Source organism: Narcine bancroftii, chromosome 1, assembly GCF_036971445.1.
Source record: "Narcine bancroftii isolate sNarBan1 chromosome 1, sNarBan1.hap1, whole genome shotgun sequence".
In the NCBI taxonomy this organism is placed as follows: Eukaryota; Metazoa; Chordata; class Chondrichthyes; order Torpediniformes; family Narcinidae; genus Narcine; species Narcine bancroftii.
Genome location: NC_091469.1, coordinates 56066714 through 56091986, shown reverse-complemented (window position 1 = coordinate 56091986; position 25273 = coordinate 56066714). Strand labels below are relative to the sequence as shown.

At 40.1% G+C, this 25273-nt stretch overlaps 1 protein-coding gene across 1 annotated transcript in view; it reads right to left on the bottom strand.

The window, feature by feature from the left end:
- The window catches only part of LOC138758388 (zinc finger protein GLIS3-like), a 484048-nt gene that overhangs the window by 104869 nt on the left and 353906 nt on the right, over positions 1-25273 (bottom strand). The window contains exon 6 of the mRNA XM_069927224.1: positions 15022-15163. Coding sequence (XP_069783325.1) covers positions 15022-15163 — 142 coding nt within the window. The remainder of the gene's footprint in view (positions 1-15021; positions 15164-25273) is intronic.

Sequence of the window (25273 nt, the reverse complement as noted above, 5' to 3'; positions counted from 1 at the left end):
TTTTCCCAGGGTGCTCCAGTAATAGGGTTGAAGGTCATTTGGGTGTAATTGGGTGGCATGGGCTCGTGGATCTAAATGGCCTGTTAGAGTGGTGGATATCAAAACTTAAAAAAGTATTAACAAAAAATAACTTAAGTGTCTTTGTCCCAAATATTATGGAGAGCACTGTATCTGGTCAGTAATGAAGGACTGCGCAGACCAATTCATGAAGATCTTCATGGGCATCTTTGACACCTCACTGCAGCTGTCCATCATTCCAGACAGCCACCATCTTCCTGATACCCATGAGGGTGAAAATAACAAGCCTCAATGACAATTGCCTTTTGACACTGACCTTCACCGTTATGAAAGGTTTTGAGCATGTGGTGATGGAATACATCAAAGTACATCTCCCAGAGATGCTGAATCCATTTCCATTTGCCTATCGAAGAAATCGTTCCACAGATGATACTATAGCCTTGTTACTTCCCTCTATCTGACCCACCTGGAGAATAATGGCTCATATACCAGGCTGCTGTTTATTGACCGGCTTGACATTTAACATGATCATTCCCTGGAGGCTCATGGAGCAGCAGTCCTCACTGGGATTCAACACCTCTCACTGTAACTGGATCCTGGTCTTTCTAATGGAAAGACCACAGCCTGTCTGGGTTAGTAGCAGAATATTGAGCACCAACCTGCTGAGCACAGGCGCACCTCAGGGCTGTGTGCTCAGCCCACTTCTGCTTACACTACAGACCCATGACTGCATTCCCAGATCTAGCTCCAACAGTGTCATCATTTGCAGGTGACATGACAGTATTTGGCCTCATCACCAACAACTATGAGTCACACTACAGAGAAGAAGTGGAAAATTTTGTGAAATGATGTGAGAGTAACAACCTGAGTCTCAATATGGACAAGACAAGGGAGATGATTGTAGACTTCAGGAGGACCAAGAATGACCACCTTCCACTACACATAAACAATTCTGGGGTAGAGAGAGTGGAGAGCACCAAGTTCCTTGGAGTTCACTTAACTAGTGACCTATCGTGAACACTCAACATCTCACTTGTCAGGAAGGAGCAATGAAACTGTATTTCCTGAGAAGACTGAAGCGCGCAAGGCTACCGACCACCATTATGTCAACCGTTATAGGACCTCTATTGAGAGCACCTTGGCCAATTGCATCACAGTGTGGTACAATTACTGCAGAAAAATGGATTGGAGATCACTCCACAGAACTTTAAGAGTGGCAGAGAATCAATGGAGTCTCCCTTCCCCCATCAATGTGATCTACTGGGATCATTCGTTGTATGGAGGGTATACAGAATCATTGAGGACCCCTTGCACCTGGCACACAGCATCTTTCAGCTGTTCCCATCAGGGAAGAGATACTGGAGTATCAGAGCCAACACCATCAGGCTGAGGAACAGCTTCTTCCCATGGGCAGTGAGCATGTTGAACAACAAAAGAACTGCTCACACTAACCATCTGAGTCTCTCATATTCATGAAACAATATTTATTCATTTATTTGGATAAATAAATAGTCCTGCATGTGTATTGTTTGTCTGTATGTGAGTTATGTCTGATTGTATGTCTGTGTATTTTGCATTAAGGACCGGAGAACACTGTTTTGTTGGGTTGTACTTATATAATCAAATGATAATAAACTTGACTTGATTTCTTCACACTTACACCTTTTATAGTTCCATTATTCTTTATATAGCATCATTTCATTTGACTGCTTACATCTTCTGGACCTTCCTTAATTATGGACCTTCCTTTTTTCCTTCCTTCCATTTGCATACTTTTCCCTGTAACTTAGAAGCTCATTTTATCTTTAACATTTTCTAGTTCTGATAATAAGTTAACTCTGTACTCTCCCCCATGCCTGTTCATTGATCAGCTGAATATTTTAAATAATTTTTGTTTATTCTTCAGATTTCAGCTTCTCTAATATTGTATATTAGATAGATTCAATAGATAAATTCAATAGTTAAATAGATATATTCAGTAGATAAATTGTACTTTGGTCAATCGATAAATTGGACGAAGTAGCTTAACTGAAATTATCTGTTTGTTAAGAGAGAATGGAAACTTTAATGGAAAAAAAATCGGCAGTCATATTAAACAGTCTCTAAACTGACTATTACCCACGTTTCTTTTATCAAACAAAGCCAAGGTCTACCTATTGTAATGCCACTTGATTTGTGAAGTCTGTGACTTTCCAGTTCTTGAACAAGTATTTGGTCTTGAGCTGGAACTTACACTGATGTTTCAGTGATATTTTATAGCCATGGAAAGTTCCTCAATCTGCACTCCTTTCTTGAAATAAGTGCAGAAATACACTGTACATTTAACAAATCTTATGACTGGTTTTATCAGCTGGATGTCTCAGATGGACTTGCAAAATTAAAATGGGTTTTGCTAATGCCTCAGTATTTAGAAAGGTTAGGTTGTCGCCACCAGAGGCTGTCAATCCACATATATCATTACAGTTAAGTAACTGTTTTATATTGAATTAACTTCTGAACAAAAGCATAGTCAGAAAAAGAAAACATATTTAGGACAGATGTTAATCACTGAATAGACATCAAGTCTGGCCTGTAAAGTTGATTGATTATCATTACAATGAGAAGCCTTCAGGCATACATTTGGACTGAAGTCATTTAAAGCACTGATTTACTTGATCTATCTAAAACTGAAGAATCTTCAATGCTAAAATATATTTCTATTTTATCAGAACCATTACTGGCTTTGCAGTGATTAAAAAAAGTAATAAAATATAATCATGTTGAGAATATTACCAAGAGTGAAAGACAAAAGTCTGCAAGTGCTGTGAATGTAGTGAAAAGACAGAAATGCTGGAGAAAAGTAAAAGTGTAAAACATGGAAATCTGTAGGCGCCGTGATTGAAGTAAAACACATATTGCTGGAGAAACTCAGCAGGTCAAACAGTGTCCTTTACATAGGAAAGGTAGAAGTACATAACTGATGTTTCAGGCTGGAGGATCTCAGCAGGTCTTGCAGCATCCATAGGTGGTAAAGATAAATAACTGATGTTTCGGCCTGAGCCCTTCTTCACGAGAATATTACTAAGTCTATGATAAACAGTCAAAGTCTCAAATTCAGGACATATTGAGGTGAAGGAATGATCAATTGATGCTTTGTACAACATACCTGTATTCAAAATGTTGTACCTCTTGATAATGTGGGTAATATTGGTAAAATAAGCACCTTAGAAAGCCAAACAGCAATTGCACATAATAAGACATTACATTTCACATAATTAATTTTCATTTGGTCAAATTTGGAACTGTTGTTTGTCACTTTAAAATATTTTGCTGTTTGCATTGTTTGAGGAAAATGGAAAGCAAATCAAAAATAATTTGCAAATGATACTTAATGTAATAGGAAAATAATGGATTGAAATTATGTTGAAAAATTCCACCAGAGTTAAAAACAAGATTACATTATTCTTTTTTGTTAGGTAACTTGGAATATGACATTTCATGTTTTGGAAAAGCAGTTCTGCTTTCTCTTTTCTCTCTCCTTGTTTGCTTGTGTCCTGCCTCAATTGTGGTTTACAAATCTGAGAAGCAAATGATGAACCTAGACCTTGCCAAAGCTGCTGAAAATAGACTACACTTGCACTTGGTTGTACTCAGAAGAATGTTCACTATTTAGTAAAGAAATTCCCATTACTCCTTTTTTTTTTTTGAAATTTATTTATAGTATCTCCATACATTCATTTCAAATTGACTTAGTATAATATTACATAAACCATTACTCCTTTTATTGTAATTTTGTTTTGTACCTAAATTATCTCATGTTATTTCTGAAAATATCACCCTTTCACCTCCCTAAATTTTCAGTAGGTTAAAATCAAGACTGATTTATTTGTTTTCAAAGATGGTTTTCCATCATTTTTTCAAGATTTCATAATCCCTTCTGAACCGAGCTCCTCTTTTCTGTTTCGTTTAAAGTTACAGTTCTCTGCAATGTGGGCTCTCCTCCTTCACCCAAATAGCTCAGTGACAGAAAACAGTTTGGTTAGAATGCCTCACAAATCAGTGACCTGTACACGACAATATTGTGAAGTGGATTTTGATCTTCCATACATGGAGTGATAATGGAGTGAAGATTAATTGGGCTTTGCAATCTATCCTTGAGCATAGATCCTCACCCAGATGATTACACCTTTCTCCAACTAACAGTTAAATTCAACCTTCCTAATAGGCATTTTTTTTTAGACACTTACTAATTAGGCATTTTGCTCAGTCTAAACTTTCTCATTTTCCTCGAATTCCCAAAACCAATATCCTTGATTTATTTTTTTGATTTAAAGTTTTCTCATAGCAACTATTTGATAGATTTAAGAATATGCACAGGTATGGGAGTCAAGAATGAATGGGAACGAGATTTAAATTCCAGACGAAGACTGGGATACCATACTTGATCTGATTAATAATACTTCATTCTGTGCAAGCCATTGCTTATTATAATTTAAAGTGCCACATAGAATACATATGTCTAAAGTTAACTTATCTCATTTTTATTCTGATGTTGATCCACTATGTGATAAATGTAAAATATTTGAGGCCTCTCTGATTCATATATTTTGGGAATGTCCAAAACTAAAAGAATTTTGGGAAAAATTCTTCCAAACTTTATCAAAGATTCTTAGGATTAAATTGGAAACTTGCCATTTTATTGCTTTGTTTGGTTATTCTCAAGAGGAGAATATTTCCATGAACTTAATAAAAAAAAAAGAATAATAGCTTTTACTTCATTGATGGCCAGACGAGCAATTTTGATGAAATGGAAAGATAGGTTAGCACAAACTCTTATGCAATGGGTACAGGATATTATGTTTCGCTTGAGTTTGGAGAAAATTAGATATAACAGATCAGAGATCAAGATATAAGAGATCAAGATTAAATTTGACAAGATATGGGGCCCATTTATGGACTACTCTCATAATTTGAATACATAGTCAGGGGAGCTCTGGGGGTTTCCTGTCTGATGTCCGGAAACCAAAACTCGATTTTTTTTTTACATATTATTCACTGGTGACCGTGTTTAGTGGGAGGGGTAGGATTAGAATGGTGGTGGGGGGTGGGATTTCTATTTTCCTTCATAATTAGAAGAGATTCATCCAATTAGATAACCAACAATGAATATATCATAATATTTGAATATGAGATCATGTTTTCCTAAGGGAGTTTCTATCTTATTTGTGCATTATATGTGCAAGACAATGTTTGATTATGTACATCTATGATTCATATGCTGTATTGCATTATATAAAGGTAATGTAACTAATATGTAGACAATAGATAACATATAATATTTCTCTCTACCAAATCAATAAAAGTATTTTAAAAAGTAAAACCTATCTCAGTGACACAAATATCGGTCCTCTTCCCACCAGCGTTCGGCTTCACTATGACTACGACTGAGCTGAGCATGAAGGGAATTGCAGACATAACCAAATGTCATTAACATGATAAGTCAAGAATCAAACTTGTTAATGCAGAAGATGCAGAACTATTGGATATGTAGCTACTTTGGGTAAAGATGGATGGTAGTAATGAAAATTACCTGCGACTTTGCAATATGTTTTAAAGATGAACTTTTGTCCTATTGAAGTAATATATGATGCCATTAAAAAAAAGTGAGTTTATTGCACATTAATTGTGGCTTATATTTTCACCTTGAAAAAAGTGCAGAAGAATCAGTGCCTGCCTGAACCACCAAGGTAAAGAACAGCTTCATGCCATGAGCAGTGAGACTCCTGAATGGCTGCTAAAACAACTTTCCATGATTCTACTATTTAGTCATCTTCTTCTTCTTTGGCTTGGCTTCGTGTACGAAGATTTATGGAGGGGGTAAATGTCCACGTCAGCTGCAGGCTCGTTTGTGGCTGACAAGTCCGATGCGGGACAGACAGACACGGTTGCAGCGGTTGCAGGAGAAAATTGGTTGGTTGGGGTTGGGTGTTGGGTTTTTCCTCCTTTGCCTTTTGTCAGTGAGGTGGGCTCTGCAGACTTCTTCAAAGGAGGTTGCTGACCGCCGAACTGTGAGGCACCAAGATGCACGGTTTGAGGCGATATCAGCCCACTGGCGGTGGTCAATGTGGCAGGCACCAAGAGATTTCTTTAGGCAGTCCTTGTACCTTTTCTTTGGTGCACCTCTGTCACGGTGGCCAGTGGAGAGCTCGCCATATAACACGATCTTGGGAAGGCGATGGTCCTCCATTCTGGAGACGTGACCCACCCAGCGCAGCTGGATCTTCAGCAGTGTGGACTCGATGCTGTCGACCTCTGCCATCTCGAGTACTTCGACGTTAGGGATGAAAGCGCTCCAATGAATGTTGAGGATGGAGCGGAGGCAACGCTGGTGGAAGCGTCCTAGGAGTCGTAGGTGATGCCGGTAGAGGACCTATGATTCGGAGCCGAACAGGAATGTGGGTATGACAACGGCTCTGTATACGCTTATCTTTGTGAGGTTTTTCAGTTGGTTGTTTTTCCAGACTCTTTTGTGTAGTCTTCCAAAGGTGCTATTTGCCTTGGCGAGTCTGTTGTCTATCTCGTTGTCGATCCTTGCATCCGATGAAATGGTGCAGCCGAGATAGGTAAACTGGTTGACCGTTTTGAGTTTTGTGTGCCCGATGGAGATGTGGGGGGGCTGGTAGTCATGGTGGGGAGCTGGCTGATGGAGGACCTCAGTTTTCTTCAGGCTGACTTCCAGGCCAAACATTTTGGCAGTTTCCGCAAAACAGGACGTCAAGTGCTGAAGAGCTGGCTCTGAATGGGGAACTAAAGCGGCATCGTCTGCAAAGAGTAGTTCACGGACAAGTTTCTCTTGTGTCTTGGTGTGAGCTTGCAGGCGCCTCAGATTGAAGAGACTGCCATCCGTGCGGTACCGGATGTTAACAGCATCTTCATTGTTGAGGTCTTTCATGGCTTGGTTCAGCATCATGCATCATAATATTTATTTTAATATATGTACACATAATTTTTACATGTCTTATGTCTGTACCTGTGCTTTGCACTATTCTGCACTGCGGACTGGAGAATGCTATTCCGTTGGGTTGTGCTGGCGCAATCGGATAACAAGTAAACTTGAACTTGATACTGTCCAGAGTCAGGTAGGAAGCGGAAATTTCTTGGTGAAATCTTTTTGTTACTTCAGGAAAAGGAGGTGGAGAGTGGGCAATATTTTCCACTCTAAGATGTGATCAATGAATTTTCCAGTAAAGCTGAATTTGTCATTAAAAATGAAAATGCGTGTAATTAATACCACTGATGTAAAGTGCTGACTCTTTTCATTGGAAGCTACTTGTGTGTGCTTAGCTTGAAAAAAATGCAAGGATGGCAGAAATTGTTGCATATATATAATGTTTTAAAAATAATGTCAATTTATCTTTTTTTTGTGTGTTAAAGTCCTGGTTTGTGTATTCTGAAAAGTGCCAGAACCTAAAAAGGTATCACATAAAGAAATGAACTTTCACAAATAGTGGAAGTGAGTAAGGGGGGCAGGGGCGAATTCAAAATTTAAATAAGGCATTACAAATGTGTGCGCCAAAGAATGGGAACAGGGGATGCTAGATCTACAATGCAAGCTTTCTTCTTCAGTAATCCTCAGCTACTTTGTTCATTGCTAGGCTTGGACACAGAATCACAGTGTGGCTTTCACGCAAACAGAGGAACTACTGACATGGTCATTGCCCTCAGACAGCTCCAAGAAAAGTGCAGAGAACAAAACAAAGGACTCTACATTACCTTTGTTGACCTCACCAAAGCCTTCGACATCGTGAGTAGGAAAGGGCTTTGACAAATACTAAAGCGCCTCGGATGCCCCCCAAAGTTCCTCAACATGGTTATCCAACTGCATGAAAACCAACAAGGTCAGGTCAGATACAGCAATGAGCTCTCTGAACACTTCTCCATTAACAATGGCGTGAAGCAAGGCTGCGTTCTCGCTCAACCCTCTTTTCAATCTTCTTCAGCAAGATGCTGAAACAAGCCATGAAAGACCTCAACAATGAAGATGCTGTTTACATCCGGTACCACACAGATGGCAGTCTCTTCAATCTGAGGCGCCTGCAAGCTCACACCAAGACACAAGAGCAACTTGTCCGTGAACTACTCTTTGTAGATGATGCCGCTTTAGTTGCCCATTCAGAGCCAGCTCTTCAGCGCTTGACATCCTGTTTTGCGGAAACTGCCAAAATGTTTGGCCTGGAAGTCAGCCTGAAGAAAACTGAGGTCCTCCATCAGCCAGCTCCCCACCATGACTACCAGCCCCCCCACATCTCCATCGGGCACACAAAACTCAAAACGGGCAACCAGTTTACCTATCTCGGCTGCACCATTTCATCGGATGCAAGGATCGACAACGAGATAGACAACAGACTCGTCAAGGCAAATAGCACCTTTGGAAGACTACACAAAAGAGTCTGGAAAAACAACCAACTGAAAAACCTCACAAAGATTAGCGTATACAGAGCCGTTGTCATACCCACACTCCTGTACGGCTCCAAATCATGGATCCTTTACCGGCATCACCTACGGCTCCTAGAACGCTTCCACCAGCGTTGTCTCTGCTCCATCCTCAACATACATTGGAGCGACTTCATCTCCAACATCGAAGTACTCGAGATGGCATAGGCCGACAGCATCGAATCCACGCTGCTGAAGATCCAACTGTGCTGGGTAGGTCACGTCTCCAGAATGGAGGACCATCGCCTTCCCAAGATCGTTATATGGCGAGCTCTCCACTGGTCACCGAGACAGAGGTGCACCAAAGAAGAGGTACAAGGACTGCCTAAAGAAATCTCTTGGTGCCTGCCACATTGACCACCACCAGTGGGCTGATATCGCCTCAAACCGTGCATCTTGGTGCCTCACAGTTCGGCGGTCAGCAACCTCCTTTGAAGAAGTCTGCAGAGCCCACCTCACTGACAAAAGACAAAGGAGAAAAACCCAACACCCAACCCCAACCAACCAATTTTCCATTGCAACCGCTGCAACCGTGTCTGCCTGTCCTGCATTGGACTTGTCAGCCACAAACGAGTCTGCAGCTGACGTGGTCATTACCCCTCTATTAATCTTCGTCCGTGAAGCCAAGCCAAAGAGGAAGAAACAGTGGAACTGTCTGGTATGTCATAGAAGAAATACTTGGATGAATTCACCCATTCTGAGCTGAATATATTTCAGATTGCCTTCAATATCTTGCAAGAAATTCCAGAGTATTGAAGGCAATACATTTTCTTTTGCACTTTGCAGTAGTTAGAAGGTGTAATGTTAGTGGTAAATGGAGCTCAGGAGTTTGAGTTTACTGCAGTTTCTTGGAAAGTTCAATTAATCTTCTTACCTGCATAAGAAAATGTATTTACCTGGTGACTGGTGCACCTGCAGCAAGTTTTACCAAATGTAATTCGATTTAAGACTTCAATGTATGATGTTGATAACAATGTGAAATTCCTCTGATTTTATTGCACTTTAATGATTTATCCTTTAATAGTAAATTAGTTATTAGTTCTTTAATATTTCAAAAGGGTATTTACAAGTAAACACCAATTTTGGGCCATTTCCTCCTTTCCTGTCATTTTTCTCAAGCCTTTTGTATTTTTCTTCTTCAATCATTTATTTCCTTAATTCATTTATCTTTAAAAGGACTCCAGCTACATCTCCAGGAAAGATAGCCAACATCATAAGCACTCATTATACCTTGGAGACATCCAGTTCTCCCTCCTCCCATTGGAGAGAAGGTTCAAGAGTTTGAAATCATGCAACAACAAGAATAAAGACAGTTTCCTCCTTTCAGCTATCGGTTCCTAAATGATCCCCACCACACTACTCATATGCTGCCCTTGCTTTCTAATAATTGATTTTTTGTTTGTTTGTGACCTATATTCCATTATCATGCTCTTGCCCTTTTACTTTTTACAGCCATATTAATGTTAGAGTTGACTACTTGTCACTTCTCACTGCATCAGGTACAATGTGATCAATAAACTTCAGCTTAAAACTTAAAATACAAACACTTGCATTGAAGTCTTCTCTAACTATCACTGTCCATTTTACAGTGAAGGTAGATTAAAAAGGAGCTTTATTTTTTTAATTTTAATTGTATATATTTCCTTTAAATTCTTTCTATTACCATTTTTCAAATTAAGAGGATGTTTAGTTAATCCATGCCCAGGATGCTGTTGACTTTTCCTTGAAGGCTAAAAGAAATATGGAAGGGGAAAATTTATTTTCTTTTGCCTGATGCCTTGCCTGACTACATGCCATAGAAGAATTGTGAAGGTGATTCCTAGCCTTTCTGGAGCCCAAAAACAATAGTAATAAAATAACAGATCACTTAAGTCAAGTCAAGTCAAGTTGTCACCTTTATTTATTGTTCATACCATTCTTGGACAGTAAAGATGAGATAGCATTTCTCCAGGACTACTGAGCATATTTACATAAATATAAGTTAGAATAGAAGTTGAACACATTAAAATATTAAGATGTATACAGCAAATGCCCATGGTGCTCTTTCCACATATGTTCTGGGAATTCAGGAGCTTGATGGCTTGGGGGAAAAACTGTTGCCCAATCTGGACATAAGGGCCTGAATGTTACAGGACCTCCTACCAGATGGCAGAAAGGAGAACAGTTTAAATGAGGGGTGTGTGGAGTCCTTCACAATGTTTATTGCCTTTCACCTGCATCGAGTGTTGTAGGTATCCTTCATGGTAGGAAGAGAGACCCCCAATTATGAATTCATAAGGCCTTGTGGTCCGAGGTGGTACAGCTGCCAAACCAGATGGTTTGGTATCATTTCGTATAATATCCTTTGATCTCCATAGATTTGTTTGATTTCATTAGAAAAGATCTTTCTTTCCTTTGGTGGTTTTTAAAGTTCCGCAACTCACCACAGGAAGGATGTGAATGCTGTAGAAAGTGTGCAGAGGAAGTTTACAAGCATGTTGCCTGGATTGTAGAGCATGTCTCAAGAGAATAGGTTGAGTGAATTTGGACTTTTCTCCTTGGAGTAACAGAGGATCAGGGTTGACCTGATAGAGATGCATAAGATGAGAGGCATTGCTCGTGTGGATGGCCAGAAGCTTTTTCCCAAGGCTGCAATAGGAGACATGATGATGCATAGCTTTAAGGTGCTTGGGAGTAAGTACAGTGGGATTGTAGTAAGTAAGATTTTCCTCACAGAAAATGGTGAGATAGTCTTGATTGACAAACCTATTTGAAGAAGTGACAAGCAGGTTGGATAAGGGAGATGCGGTGGATGTTGTGTATTTGAATTTTCAGAATGCCTTTGACAAGGTGCCACACATGAGGCTACTTAACAAGATAAAAGCCAATGGTAAACATATTAGTGTGGGTAGAGCATTGGCTGATTGGCAGGAAGCAATGAGTCAGAATACAGGGATCGTAATCAGGCTGGCTGTCAGTTACTAGTGGAGCTTCACAGGTATCACTGTTGGCGACACTTCTTTTTGTGTTGTATTATCATTTGGATTATGGAATGAATGGCTTTGTGGCCAAGTTTGCAGATGATACAAAGGAAGGCAGGGAAGCAAGTGGTGTTGAGGAAATAGGGAGGCTGCAGAAGGACTTAGACAGATTAGGAGAATGGGTGGAGAAATGGCAAAAAGAAGTACAATGTCAGAAAGCGTACGGTCATGCACTTTGGTAGGAAAAAAAAGGGCAGACTATTTTCTAAATGGGGAGAAAAGTGAAAATTTCCAGATAAAAAGGGGCCTGGGAGTCCTCGTGTAGGATAACCTGAAGGTAAACTTGCATGTTGAGTTGGCGGTGAGGAAGGCAAATGCAATGCTGGCATTTATTTTGAGAGGAATAGAATATAAGAATGATGTTGAGGCTTTATAAGGCACTGACAAAACCTCATTTAGCACAGTGTGAGCAGTTTTGGGTTGCTCAGTTAAGAAAGGTTGTGCTGATGTTGGAGAGGGTTCAGAGGAGTTCACAATGAAATGAAATAGTTATTAAGAGGAACACTTGATAGTTCTTGGCCTGAACTCATTGGAATATAGGAGAATTTGGGAGGGGTGGGTGGTGGGTGCGAATATCATTGAAACATTACGAATGTTGAAAGGTATGGACAAGGTAGATGTAGAAAGGTTGTTTCCCATGGTGGGAGAATCTAGGACAAGAGAGCACAACTTCACTGAGATCGGAGATGATGAAGAATGACTTTAATCAGATGGTAATGACAACCAGCGTTGTCTCCGCTCCATCCTCAACATCCATTGGAGCGCTCACACCCCTAACGTCGAGGTACTCGAGATGGCAGAGGTCGACAGCATCGAGTCCATGCTGCTGAAGATCCAGCTGCGCTGGATGGGTCACGTCTCCAGAATGGAGGACCATCGCCTTCCCAAGATCGTATTATATGGCGAGCTCTCCACTGGCCACCGTGACAGAGGTGCACCAAAGAAAAGGTACAAGGACTGCCTAAAGAAATCTCTTGGTGCCTGCCACATTGACCACCGCCAGTGGGCTGATAACGCCTCAAACCGTGCATCTTGGCGCCTCACAGTTTGGCGGGCAGCAGCCTCCTTTGAAGAAGACCGCAGAGCCCACCTCACTGACAAAAGGCAAAGGAGGAAAAACCCAACACCCAACCCCAACCAACCAATTTTCCCTTGCAACCGCTGCAATCGTGTCTGCCTGTCCCGCATCGGACTGGTCAGCCACAAACGAGCCTGCAGCTGACGTGGACTTTTTACCCCCTCCATAAATCTTCGTCCGCGAAGCCAAGCCAAAGAATGAATCTGTGGAATTTGTTGCCACAGGTGGTTTTGGAGGCCAATCTTTGGGTGTATTTAAGGGAGAGGTTGATAGGTTCTTGATTAGTTAAGGCATCGAACGTTATGGTGCTGAGTGGGAAATTGGATCAGCTCATGATTAAATTGTGGGGCAGACTCGATGTACTGAATAGGTTATTTCTGCTCTGATGTCTTATGGCCATGCAGTCTTATCTCCTATGTTCAATGTTCAAGAATTTGCTAGTATGGTTTATATTATGATGTAGCACTGTGTCCAAACAAATCTCAAGCAAAGAGCTCTCATTGTGCAATGGTCTATCCTTTCAAAATATGAACATACTATGGTGAGAATAAATTCTGTGGAGGGATGGCTGCTATTAATGCCACAGATCACATTTGTAGAACCAAGCTAGTGGAACAATGAGCCAGTTGGCAAGTCACAATACTGTAGCAAGAAATCTAGATTCAAACCACACAATGTGATCGAAATATAAAGCAGCTATTTTATCTCTGTCTGGATGTTAACAATGAAAATTATACCTCACTTATCTTATGGAGTCAAATAAACTATGAATAGAATAGTCCAAGGTAAAAGGTGGGAAGTTGTTTCCACTGGCATGTGAGATTATAGGGACAAAGCCTCAACATTTGGGGAGTGAATTTAAAACACAGATATGGAGGAACTGCTTTTCCCAGAGAATAGTGAATCTGTGGATTTTCTCTGCCCAAGAAACCAATAAACATATTTTAGACACAGTTAGAATATAAACGAAGACGGAATTAAGCATTCTGGGAAACAAGTGAACCTGAAACTACAGCCATGATCTTACTGAAAGGCAGAACAGGCTCAATGGGCCAGATGGTCTGCTCCTTCCCCTATTTCTTATGTTTTGATGATCTCAAAAGCTGCACTTATTACTTGCGGGAGGGTAAAAAATACTTTTGGAAAACAGTAAGACCATCTTTAAACTTGTGCTGCCTGCATAGTCCATGATAAAGAGAATTTTGAGAGGTAAAAGGCCCAAAGAATTGTCTTCTTCCTTTTCTGCCGGGCTTGAGGGAGCAGCAGTAATCTGGCAGAAAGTTTTTAGCCCCTTACTTCAGGTTACTGACATCCTGATCATTTAAATAAACATTGTTCTGTCTGCTGTTTTTTGCTGATATAAAGTAGTGGCTGTCATCACTAAGCTAAGGTCTTGGAAATTAAAACCTCCGGCCTCACAACATTTCATGCTGGTTAAATCAGATTGGTTTGCTGCCATTATGTTAAAATCGGCGATGCACATTCAACCACTGAATAATATGTTCTTCCGCTCACACAACAGCTAATAGTTTAGATGATATCAAAATGTCCTCCAGAAATATATGAAATACCTTATTAATATATTCATCTTAACTCCTACCAGTACCACTCAGGCAGATGAGCCATTTCATACTGACACGCGACTGTTTCCAACCTAGCTGTCAAGGCTCAGAAATGATCAAGGTTACCTGCAACCTGATTTATTTTCCATGGAAGTTCAACAGACTTTCTGTTCCAAAGCAGGACGCTGGTTCAACTTGTAAGGTCACAAGAACAGGTTACTGAAGACAAAGCCAGGCACTACAGAATTGAAGCAGGCTTATTCTTAATTATTTTGATGGGTTTTTTATTTGAACTTAAAGCGTATTTTGTTTTGTTTTATAGTGTTTTTGTCAGTTGTGGATAAAATTGTGATGTATTGGATATGTTACAGTGCTGTCACATAACCACAGTTTTGTTTCAAAAAAGTGTTGCAAATGTAGAACAATCACAACCAAAAGGTTACAACCTGACATTTGTTTTTTTTTCCTTTTTAATTAGCGGCATCCTAAAATGGCCATGGTAAATGAGACACAGGTACCAGCAAATCATGAAGTCTTACAAATTCATGAATAGCATGCAAATTGTGCATCATATTCTCACTAACAAGCCAGGTAAACTATGGATTCTTGAGCTGTATAAGTTTCTATGGTGTGTGAGATGGAACACAAAATGAATAGTCACGCAGGTCAATAAACTGAGCACGAATCCAGGTACGGTAATTAACGCAACTGCTGTTGAATTGATTTTTTCAGCTGAAAAATATCTAATAGCAATTATTTATATCCTCCATCCCAATATTTGATGGAGATAGTTCACTGACCTCATAGGAAAACAACACATCATTATTAAAATATATTTCATGCAAATTATCAGAGGTTTTTAGAAGCTTACCTGAATACATGTCATGAGGGGGCCCTGGAGATCGACCCAGAGTGCTATCCACAGCATCTTGTGGTGATGCAGCAGGCTGCAGTGGTTGGATAGTGAGGCAGTCATTGAGCATATCCTGATCTGGCTCGTTACTGGATCTTAACTGTACAAACAAATGTAAACAATATGAGAGAAGAATAAATCTAAAAGCTTTCACAAGAGATGTCACAATCTCCGATAGGTTAAAAAAAACTTTCTTAGCGAATCCAGTGAAGCATATATTCTTCAATTGGATTATTGAAAGAAATGGCCTAAGACAAATCCCTTGTCAACTATTCAGGACTAATTTATGATGCTCTACATAGGAACTAAAAAAGGTATGCAATGTGGTTACAGACTTAAATATAAATATTTCAGAATTTTAAAGGAAAAAAAAATTATCAATTTAAATTATCCTTGTAATTTTGACCTCCTTTGACAGTATGACATGTTAACTGAAAGTGTAGAAAAACATGATTATTCATCTCACTTGCAGACAGAAAAGTGGTTCAGCAAGTGATGATAGGTCTTCATGCAATAAACTAAATCAGACATAACAGATGCCCTTCTTCCTTAAAGTAATAAATTTTTTCTTCAGGTGATTTGGAGGTTTTTCATTAAAATACATTACTTCCCACTGTGTAAGTTAACTCTTTGAACTGCACAAAACCTGCAAGATTCAGGGTGATAAACTATAGAGATCCTGAAAAGATACATTAAAGGAATGCGAGCATGGGATTTACACCATTTTTGGGTGAGATTTTTTTGAACAGTAATTCTGCTTTACAGAGGGACCACGCTTCTGGAATGAATGGAAGAATTCATTTGGACTACAAATTTATTTGCGCGTAGGGTGTAGGAGAAGAGATTGAGAGTATATTATGGTTAGTGGTGCCTGCCACATTGACCTCCGCCAGTGGGCTGATATCGCCTCCAACCATGCATCTTGGTGCCTCACAGTTCGGCGGGCAGCAACCTCCTTTGAAGAAGACCGCAGAGCCCACCTCACCGACAAAAGACAAAGGAGGAAAAACCCAACACTCAACCCCAACCAACCAATTTTCTGTTGCAACTGCTGCAACCGTGCCTGCCTGTCCTGCATCGGACTTGTCAGTCACCAACGAGCCTGCAGCAGACGTGGACATACCCCTCCATAAATCTTCGTTCGCGAAGCCAAGCCAAAGAGTAAAGAGAGAATTGGGGAAAGGAGTTACTCTGAAAGAAAGGGGACAGATTTAGTTTGGATATTTTTGTCAGGTATGATTGGAAAAGTATGATTGAGGGTTATAAGTTCAAAATTCAAACATTAGCAGTGAGATGGGTGTTTCAGTGGGAAGACAGTGAAGGTGGAAAGTAGATCTGTGAGAGAGAGCAGGGATAACATTTTAAAGGAACATTTATCTATTTGGAAAACAATTGATGCTTTAGGTCATCTGGCAGGTTAGGATGGCAACAAAACAAGTCTTAACATTTCAGTAAAGTTCTACCTTGGTGTAGGAATCTTACATGCTCATGGGCTTTGTGTCACAGAACAAATTTGTACAAGTTATATCCAGTTGTGGGTTGCACATAGTTTGATATCATAACATCTTTCTGGTGGCCATTTGAACATTATGCACCCAGAACAGCCAAAACAAATTTTCATTAATGTACTCTGTCAAGATTAGCGATTGAACTTTTGATAAAAATTCAATCATGAGATTTGTTCAAATGTTTTATTGTTTTCTTTTTCACTGTAATACAATTTTGGTACCATTTCCAAATATATTTTCAACATGAACAAAAGCAGCACAATTGTTTAAAGTTCTGTAAAAGGGGAAATGAGATGTCTAATCATTGAATGAACTGTATTTTCACTTAACATATTTCACTGAAACTTCTTTAAAATTAGCACTCCAATTAAGTTGCATAAGAAATGGATTGGTTGCACTGGCACAAAGCAGGCTGTTGTCATGACACAGAACATGAATCTTAATTTTCTCATTTGAGAGGGAGAATAATAGTGAATAATGAAGCAAAAGTGTAATTGGTGACAGTAATGGATGACAGATAAGGGTGGAATAAAGTATCTGTGCAATTTACTTTTGAAAAGACTGTACTGCTACTCCAGAAATATGGCATAATGTGCATACAAAGGTGAGTAGTGAAACACGTAGCTTGGACACCCACAAGAAAACTTCCAGGGTGTCTAGCATGAATACACCCAATAAATTAGTTACCGTACTGTTCATCTAAATAAATTGTATTTACTAAGATATCAGGTGAGAATTTATAAAAGACAGAGCATCACAATTATAATAAACGAAGAAACAACTTCAGGGGTCTCTGGACCAATTGATGCTGACATTCTCTAGTAATAAATGATTTTGTTAAAAAAAAACAAATGATGGTAAACTCTGGCAATTGTCTTAGATCCAAAAGGTTTCCTTTGTTTCTCTTCGTACAGATGCTGGCCTTTACATTTTCATTTAAAATTTTTAATTTAAATTTAGGCATATGGCACGGCATCAGGTCCTTCCAGCTCACAAACCCATGCCACCCAATTACCCCCGAATGTTTTGAAAGGTGGGAGGAAACAAGAGCATCTGGTGGAAACCCATGCAGACACAGGAGAACATACAAACTCCTTATAGACAGCCCCCGATTCAAACCCAGGGCATTGGCATTGCAATAACGTTGCACTAACTGTGCTGCCAACATTTTCAGTATTTTCTGTTTCATTTTAGACTTCCCGCATCTCTGTTTTTTCTCTACATTTCTCAACTTATACTCACAATGACACAGATGTTTATGCTGACTTCCAGTGGAGCAATAATTTTTAGCCCTGTTCCTCTTCTCTTATATCTCGGTGTCTTTGCAACTTATTCCATTCCACTGTTGTCTCTCAATTCCACTTTGATTCTTTGTTACCATTAACCTACAGTAAGGGAATAATTTAGAGTAGCCAATTAATGGTTGTCAAGTTTTTGGAATGTGGAAGGAAACCTTCAGCACTGGGGTAAAGGTACATAGTCATCAAGGTAATGTACACTCTTCATATGTGGTAGCCAAAATCAGGATCAAATCCAAACCCTAAAGTTGCAAGCAACAATGTTAATTGCTGTGACACCCTGGAGCCATATTTGCATTATGGTTTCAGGTTACTGTAATAGACATGTTTTGTATCTTCTACTGCATATTCAGCAAATATGGAAAACAAATTAGAAAGTGAAACCATTTCTAATAACATTACATCTCTCCTTTTCTATCCAGAGGATATTAGGGCCAGTCAGTTCATACTTGTAATGGATTAACCGAAAATGGAACAGCGTTCCCTCTATTCCAATAAATTATGACAAGACCTTAAAGAATAATGATAAACCCTGCACATAGCAGAATGAACTGCACAGGACTGTAATAAACCTAAAGCACTCATGTAATTATTTGGATTTGCTTGGGCATGATTCTGATTTCTTCCATTGATGGAAAAAAGTAATTGATGATGAGTTCCCATTGTGCTTCACTGTTGAAATATCACCAATAATGTAACAATAATAGCAATGGAACAACAAAATATTTAGCTGAGGAAAATATTGGCATCAATGAACTTCTGAAGATATTATTAAAACAAGTAATTTGGTTTCCTTTTTAAGGACAGCAGCAGCAGGAGCTAGGTCTGCAGGACAGTGCACAGCAGGGGAGGGTGGAGATAAGGACAGCGGGACTGAAAGGAGACTCAATATTTATGGGGACAGACAAGAAGTTCTGTCACTGCAAATAAGGATCAAAGATGGCATATTGCCTCCCGCATGCCAGGGTCAAGGATGTCTTGGAATGTTTGCAGTACATTCTTGAGCAAGAGCATGAGCAGCCAAAGGTTATTGTCAACTACATCAATAGATAAATGTATGAGATCTGGCAAAGAGCATGTAGGGAGTTAGGCAGAAAGTCATAAAGTTGGATCTGGATTTAGTCATGGTGCCATGTGCTGTTGAAGATAGAACGAAGAGAATAATGCAGATTGATGCTCAGCTGAGACGAGGAGTACGTGCCCGAGGGAGGTATGCATATTCTTGGATCTCTTTTGGTGCAGAAGTGACCTGTATAAAAGGGTTAGGTTGGAACTGAACTAGAGGAGAACCTAGGGACAATTGCTATAGGCCTGTTAGTTAGGTGTGGGGGAATAGATGGCACCCTAAATACTTGTGTAGAGGCAGATGATAAAATTGAAGCAAAAATTGAAATTGGCAGTGAGACAGTAGGCAGGATTGACAGGAGTGTGATAAGAAGCAGGGAAGTTCTGATTAGCTAATCTGCATTTCAAAAAAAAATGCAAGATGCCAAACAGGTAAGTCAGGTAAACTGAGGGCATGGCTAGGCAAATGGGACCCTGGAAACATTGTTGAGGGATGGGCAGGATTATCATATCAATGTTCCAGATTACAGTTGCTACTGGTGCGATAGAGGTGGAGATAAGACAGGAAGGGCAGTTGTGATAATGAATGGGGAGAACTATGGGCAGTGTAATAAAGACGATATTCTGAGGAGAATGCTCAATCAGGCTACGTGGGCAGACTTTACGAAGTCTTCTTCCAGGTGCTCCAGTTGCCTCCTACATTCCAAAGCCATTGGAAATTGCCCCATTATGTGGGTAAGTTGTGGAATCTGGGAGAACTTGATGAGAATGTGGGGACAATAACATTATATTCATGTAAAATTAGTGTAAATGGACACGATTTTCAGAACTGACTTGGTGGGCCAAAGGACCTGTTTCCATACTCTATCTTTCTATGACTCTAAGTCCTTAATGCACATCAGAAAAAACAGATCTGCCTGTTATTCCCACCATTTGTTGGAGCTTACAATTTGCTGCCATTCTTTCTACATTTCAACCATGACTAGACTACAAAAAATGCTTAATTCTCTATTTAAATATTCCTGATTTTGGAAAGTGATCATTTAAATGAAAATCTTTTTCTCTTTCCTATTCTTGGGGTTGAGATATAGCAGCCAAGTTCTGAAACTGCCAGAAACAAGTGCCAAATAATTCTTCTATCATTTTTGAAGGGAATAAGGTTGGAGACATTTGAATAAACATATGGTTACTGTTAAAGAATATAAAATACAAATGATGCAAAAAAGCTGACAGAGAATATGAGTTAAAAACTAGATTTTGACAGTGAAAGAGTGAGGATGGAAAGGTATGGTGATAATGGCACAGTTTAAAAGTTACAAAAGGCAAATTTAGAATTAATGTCAAGAAGCTCAAATAAAATTTAAAATTGATCAAAGCATGACCTGGATATCTGGTTTGGTTGATGAAGGCATAAATGGCAATGGAAATTAACGTATCATTGGTTCATGTGATGAGGAAAGGAGGATGTTTCTGCATGGATAATTAAGTTCTCGTCTCATTTACATCATTTTTATAATTTAAATTATTTGTGTGTTAGAGCTAACAGCCATATATTCCAAAGGAAAAGAGGACACTGACTGCTTTTGCTTGACTGGAGCAATCATATTGATTGAAGGCAAATTTTGTTCGCCAAAATGCAAAGCACATTGCAAAATTCTGAAAATTCCTGAACTGTGTGCTCTTGTATACAGCATCATTCCTTGGCCTAGAGGGGCAAGCATTTGTCTACTAAGATGGTCAAAATTTAGCATCCCACCTTGTTATAGCCCACAGAAAGACTCGTGCTGCAATTTAGTGTGATTTCAGAGTTGGAAGGAACAAGATGCTAACCCACCTCCCAAACAAGCTCTCAGACAATGAATATTCACATTTACAATTTCACTAAAGAGTGGTTGAGAGCTCCTTGCCAATTTGAGTAAGTTCAAAGCACAATTTATTTTTCCTCAGTAATCATAAAGCAATTCACAAGAGTGAACTTCTATGGCAAGACATTCTATCCAATATCGTGAGACTCATCCTGATTGTTTGGAAATGACAGCCGCTGAAACTGTTATGTCAGTGCAGCTGTAAAGCAGCAAGAGGGAATAAAACTTAAAAGCTTAATTGTCATAAATCACACTAATCGGCATTTTATAAATTTAGTTTTAAACATTAAAGTATCAGTTTTAGAGAATCAACCATTAAATTTTACCAGGAATGTCATGTATCCAATGGTCATATGGCCTTAAATTCTTTTAAATGAATTGGAAAGATATTGCCTGTCTATTTATTTATCATGTTTAATAAGGGAATTTTATTAACTGTTGAAATAAACTGTTGGAAACAAACTAAATAGCAACAGCAATAATATTTTTGGTGCTGACATGTTACAATGAACACAAGTCCAAAAACTGCAAACTATTTCAAACTGAATCTAAAATAGATGGCCAAAATTAAAGAATATTTGTCAGGATAACATTCTTTAAATAGTTGTGCTCAAATTCCAGTTTTAAAAAGAGATAAACTGGCCAAACCTGAATTGGCCTAATATGATCTTTTGGCTTTTGATCCTCCTCCTCTCCCCAGCACCCTCCAACTCACAGAACCTCCTGCTAACATCCGCCTGGTCTTCACCATTCCCTCCGACCTTCCCCTCTTGGAGACTGAACACTCTGTCCTCAGCAGAAACCTCAGCTTTATCCCCCTTTGCCCACACCTTAACAAGTTCTGCACATGCCATGATGCTGAACTCTTCTTCCATTGGCTCCGTCTCTATGCCTATTTCCATGACTACTATTCTCTACCTCCCACTCCAGATCCCTTCTCCCACTTTAAACCTTCCTCCTCTTGGACACCTCATTCCAGTCTTATGTCTGCTTTCGACCTTTATATTTCCAAATGCTGTCGTGACATCAATCGTATCTACCTCATTACTCCCCTCACTCATTCCAATCACACCCCATCGGAACGCTTGGCCCTCCACTCTCTCTGCACCAATCCAACCCTCAGCATCAAATCTGCAGATAAGAGTGGCACTATTGTGGTCTGGCTCACTAACCTGTATCTGGCAGAAGCCAGACGCCAATTCTCAAACACCACTTCATAATTACCCCTCCAACATGACCCTACAAAAACTCATCAAACTGCTGTATCATGAACCATCTCTGAACTTATCACTTCTGGTCACCTCCCTGGTACCGCCTCCAACTTTATTTTTCGCAACCCCATACCACCCATTTCTACCTCCTACCAAGATCCACAGACCCAGTTGTTCCAGCAGGTCAATCGTGTCTCCCTGCTTCTGCTCCACTGAATTGTTCTCCACTTACCTTGACTCTTTTTTGTTCCCCTGGTCCAGTCCCTCCCCACCTACATCCAAGACACTTCACACACCCTCCATGACTTCCAGTTCCATGAATTCAATCTCCCCATGTTTACCATGGATATCCAATCCCTATACACCTCCATTTCCCATACTGAAGGCCTCAATGCCCTTTGTTTCTTTCTGGACAATAGACCCAACCAGTCTCCCTTCACCTCCACCCTCCTCTGTCTAGCAGAACTTGTCCTCACCCTCAATAATTTCTCCTTTGCCTCATCCCACTTTCTCCAGGTAAAAGTGTAGTCATGAGTACCCACCTGCCTTTTGGTTGACTACATGGAGAAATCCATGCTACAAGCCTACACAGGCAAGGCCCCACAACCTTTCCTCTGTTACATCAATGACTACTTTGGTGCTGCCTCATGTACCCAAGATGAGCTTGCTGATTTCATCCACTTTGCTTCCAACTTCCAGCCTGACCTCAAATTCACTTAGTCTATCTTTAGCAACATTCCCCCTTTCCTTGGTCTCTGTCTCCATCTCAGGAGAAAAATTCTTGACAGACACTTTCTACAAACCCACCAATTCTCACAGCGACCTCGACTACACCTCTTCCCCTCTAAGGATTCTAGTCCATTCTCTCAATTCCTCTGTTTCCGTCACATCTGCACCCAGGATGAGGATTTCTATGCCAGATCATCAGAGATGTCCTCCTTCTTCAAACAATGTGGCTTTCCCTCTACCACCATCAACTTGGCATTCATCTGCATATCCTCCATTACCTGCACATCTGTTCTGGCCCTTCTGCCCCCATGCTCAACAAGGACAAGATTCCTTATGTCCTCATCTATCATCCCACCAGCCGATGCATCCAACGCATACTCTTCTGCCATTTCTGCCCCCTACTATGTGATCCCACAACTAGACACATACTCCCCTCTCTGCCTCCCTCTGTGCCTCCTTTGTCCACTTCTCCTTCCCCACCAATCATCCCCTTGGGACCTATCCCTGTGTGATAGAATATGGATATGTTTTTGGGAGATAAATTGGGAAAGGTATTTTAGTGTAGATTACATAAAAACACTTAAAAACAGATTTTATTTAAAATACTGAAGCTCTCCTCATGCTAGACATGTTGGGGCCAACAGTCTTTGACAAAAGGTTGGAGAATGTGCAAGAGACTTCCCTTATGGATTGTTGTTCACAAAAAGGAAACAGCCACATTCTGTCTGCAGTGCAACTTGTTGTTCTAGGAGGGTCTTGTGGTTTTGCAAGCAGAGAGACTAAAACAGGATTTCTCTCTCTGAGAGAGAGAGAGAGAGAGAGAGAGAGAGAGAGAGAGAGAGATAGAGAGAGAGAGAGACACAGAGATCAGTTCTACAGTTTTATAGACAGCAGTAGCAACTGGGACTGGAACAGGACAAGCTGGCAAGCTTGTGGAAAACCCAATTTGGAAGATGGGTTGTGAGTGTTTAGTTCAGCCTGGTCAAAGCCCTTGTGGTTCATGCAAAAAGAGAGGACTAGCTGCCTGATGTTTTACTTGAAATAGGAGAAACAAAAAGGCACTCTGTGGAGACCTGAAAGAAAGAGGTTATCATCTGGAGAATCCTGAGGGGGCAAGTTTCTTCGGCAAGACACTGAAGTGGCTGATTTACAAAAAGGAATCAGTTGTGGGTGTCATTGTACAATGAATCTCACTCTGTAAACCGACAAGAACCTTCCTGATCGGTAACCATTTATCTTTCAAGCACAAAGCTTGGTGAACTTCATAAATGTTACATTCTGTGCACAGTATAAGAATTGCTTGCAACCAGTGAACTTGGAGGAATGAGAAGTGAGATTGGACTGTGAATCAAACACGCACATTACATACATATGCGCTTAGAATTAGAAGAGGGTTAAGTTGGGTTAGTTAAGTCAATAGTGATAGGTTAAAGTGTGATTCTGTTTTCATGTTTAAAGATAATTAAAAACAACTTTTGTTTAAGTAACAATTTGTCTTGGTGAATGTCTATTGCTGCTGGGTTTTGTGGTCCTCTGGTCTAGTAACACCTGTGACAACAGGAGAAGCTCCATTTGTGCCCACACCTCTTCCCTCAGCATGATTTGGGGGCCTCAACAGTCCTTCCAAGTGAAGCAACATTCCACTTGTGAATCTGCAGGGGTCTTCTACTACATCTGGTGCTGCCATTGTGATCTCCTCTACACCAGAGAGACAGATTGCAGACTAGGAGATCGCTTCGTTGAGCACCTTTGCTCTGTCTGCCGCAATAGCGTGGATCTCCCAGTGGCCACCCATTTCAATTCCCCATCCCATTCCTTGTTGACATGTCTGTCTATGGTCTCTTGCACTGCCAGACTTAGACCAGCTGAAAATTGGAGGAACAACACCTCATCTTCCGACTGGGAACCCTCCATCTGGATGGCATTAATATCGACTTCTGTGGCTTTCATTAAACCCCTCCTCACTTCTTTTCCTGTCACCTTCCTTCAGTTTTATCTCTCCCTTCTATCTCCTTCTGCACAAACATGATAAATTCTTAACTTGTCCCTTATCATATTTGTTGGTCTGGATTCTTACCCCAGCTAGCATTGTCTCCTATGGACACTGAAAAGACTGGCTGAGTTTCTCCAGCATTTTGGTGTGTTTTTACTGCAATCACAGTGCTTGCAGACTTTTGTGTTTTCACCCTGGCTTTTGAGTCAGTCTGGGCAAATTCAATTAGGGGTATTTAGATTTGTGATTAAAAAGATCAATTGAAACCATCAATTTAAGTAGAGTTACCAAGTAGACTATCTGCTATACAGATGGAATAATGGCATTTACCCATAGAACAAGTCACTGACCGTGCTTAAAAAAAATAATTAATGGTTTGTGGGCATCTTTGCCAAAGTCAGAATTTATTGTCGACCCATGGATGCTCTTGTATAACTGGGAACAGCAAATTATTAAATCTATTTATTTATTTTCAGGGAATCCTTTTGTACAGGTCCTGCCATCTCAAAGTTCCTGAATGTGCAATGGTGACCCAATAACA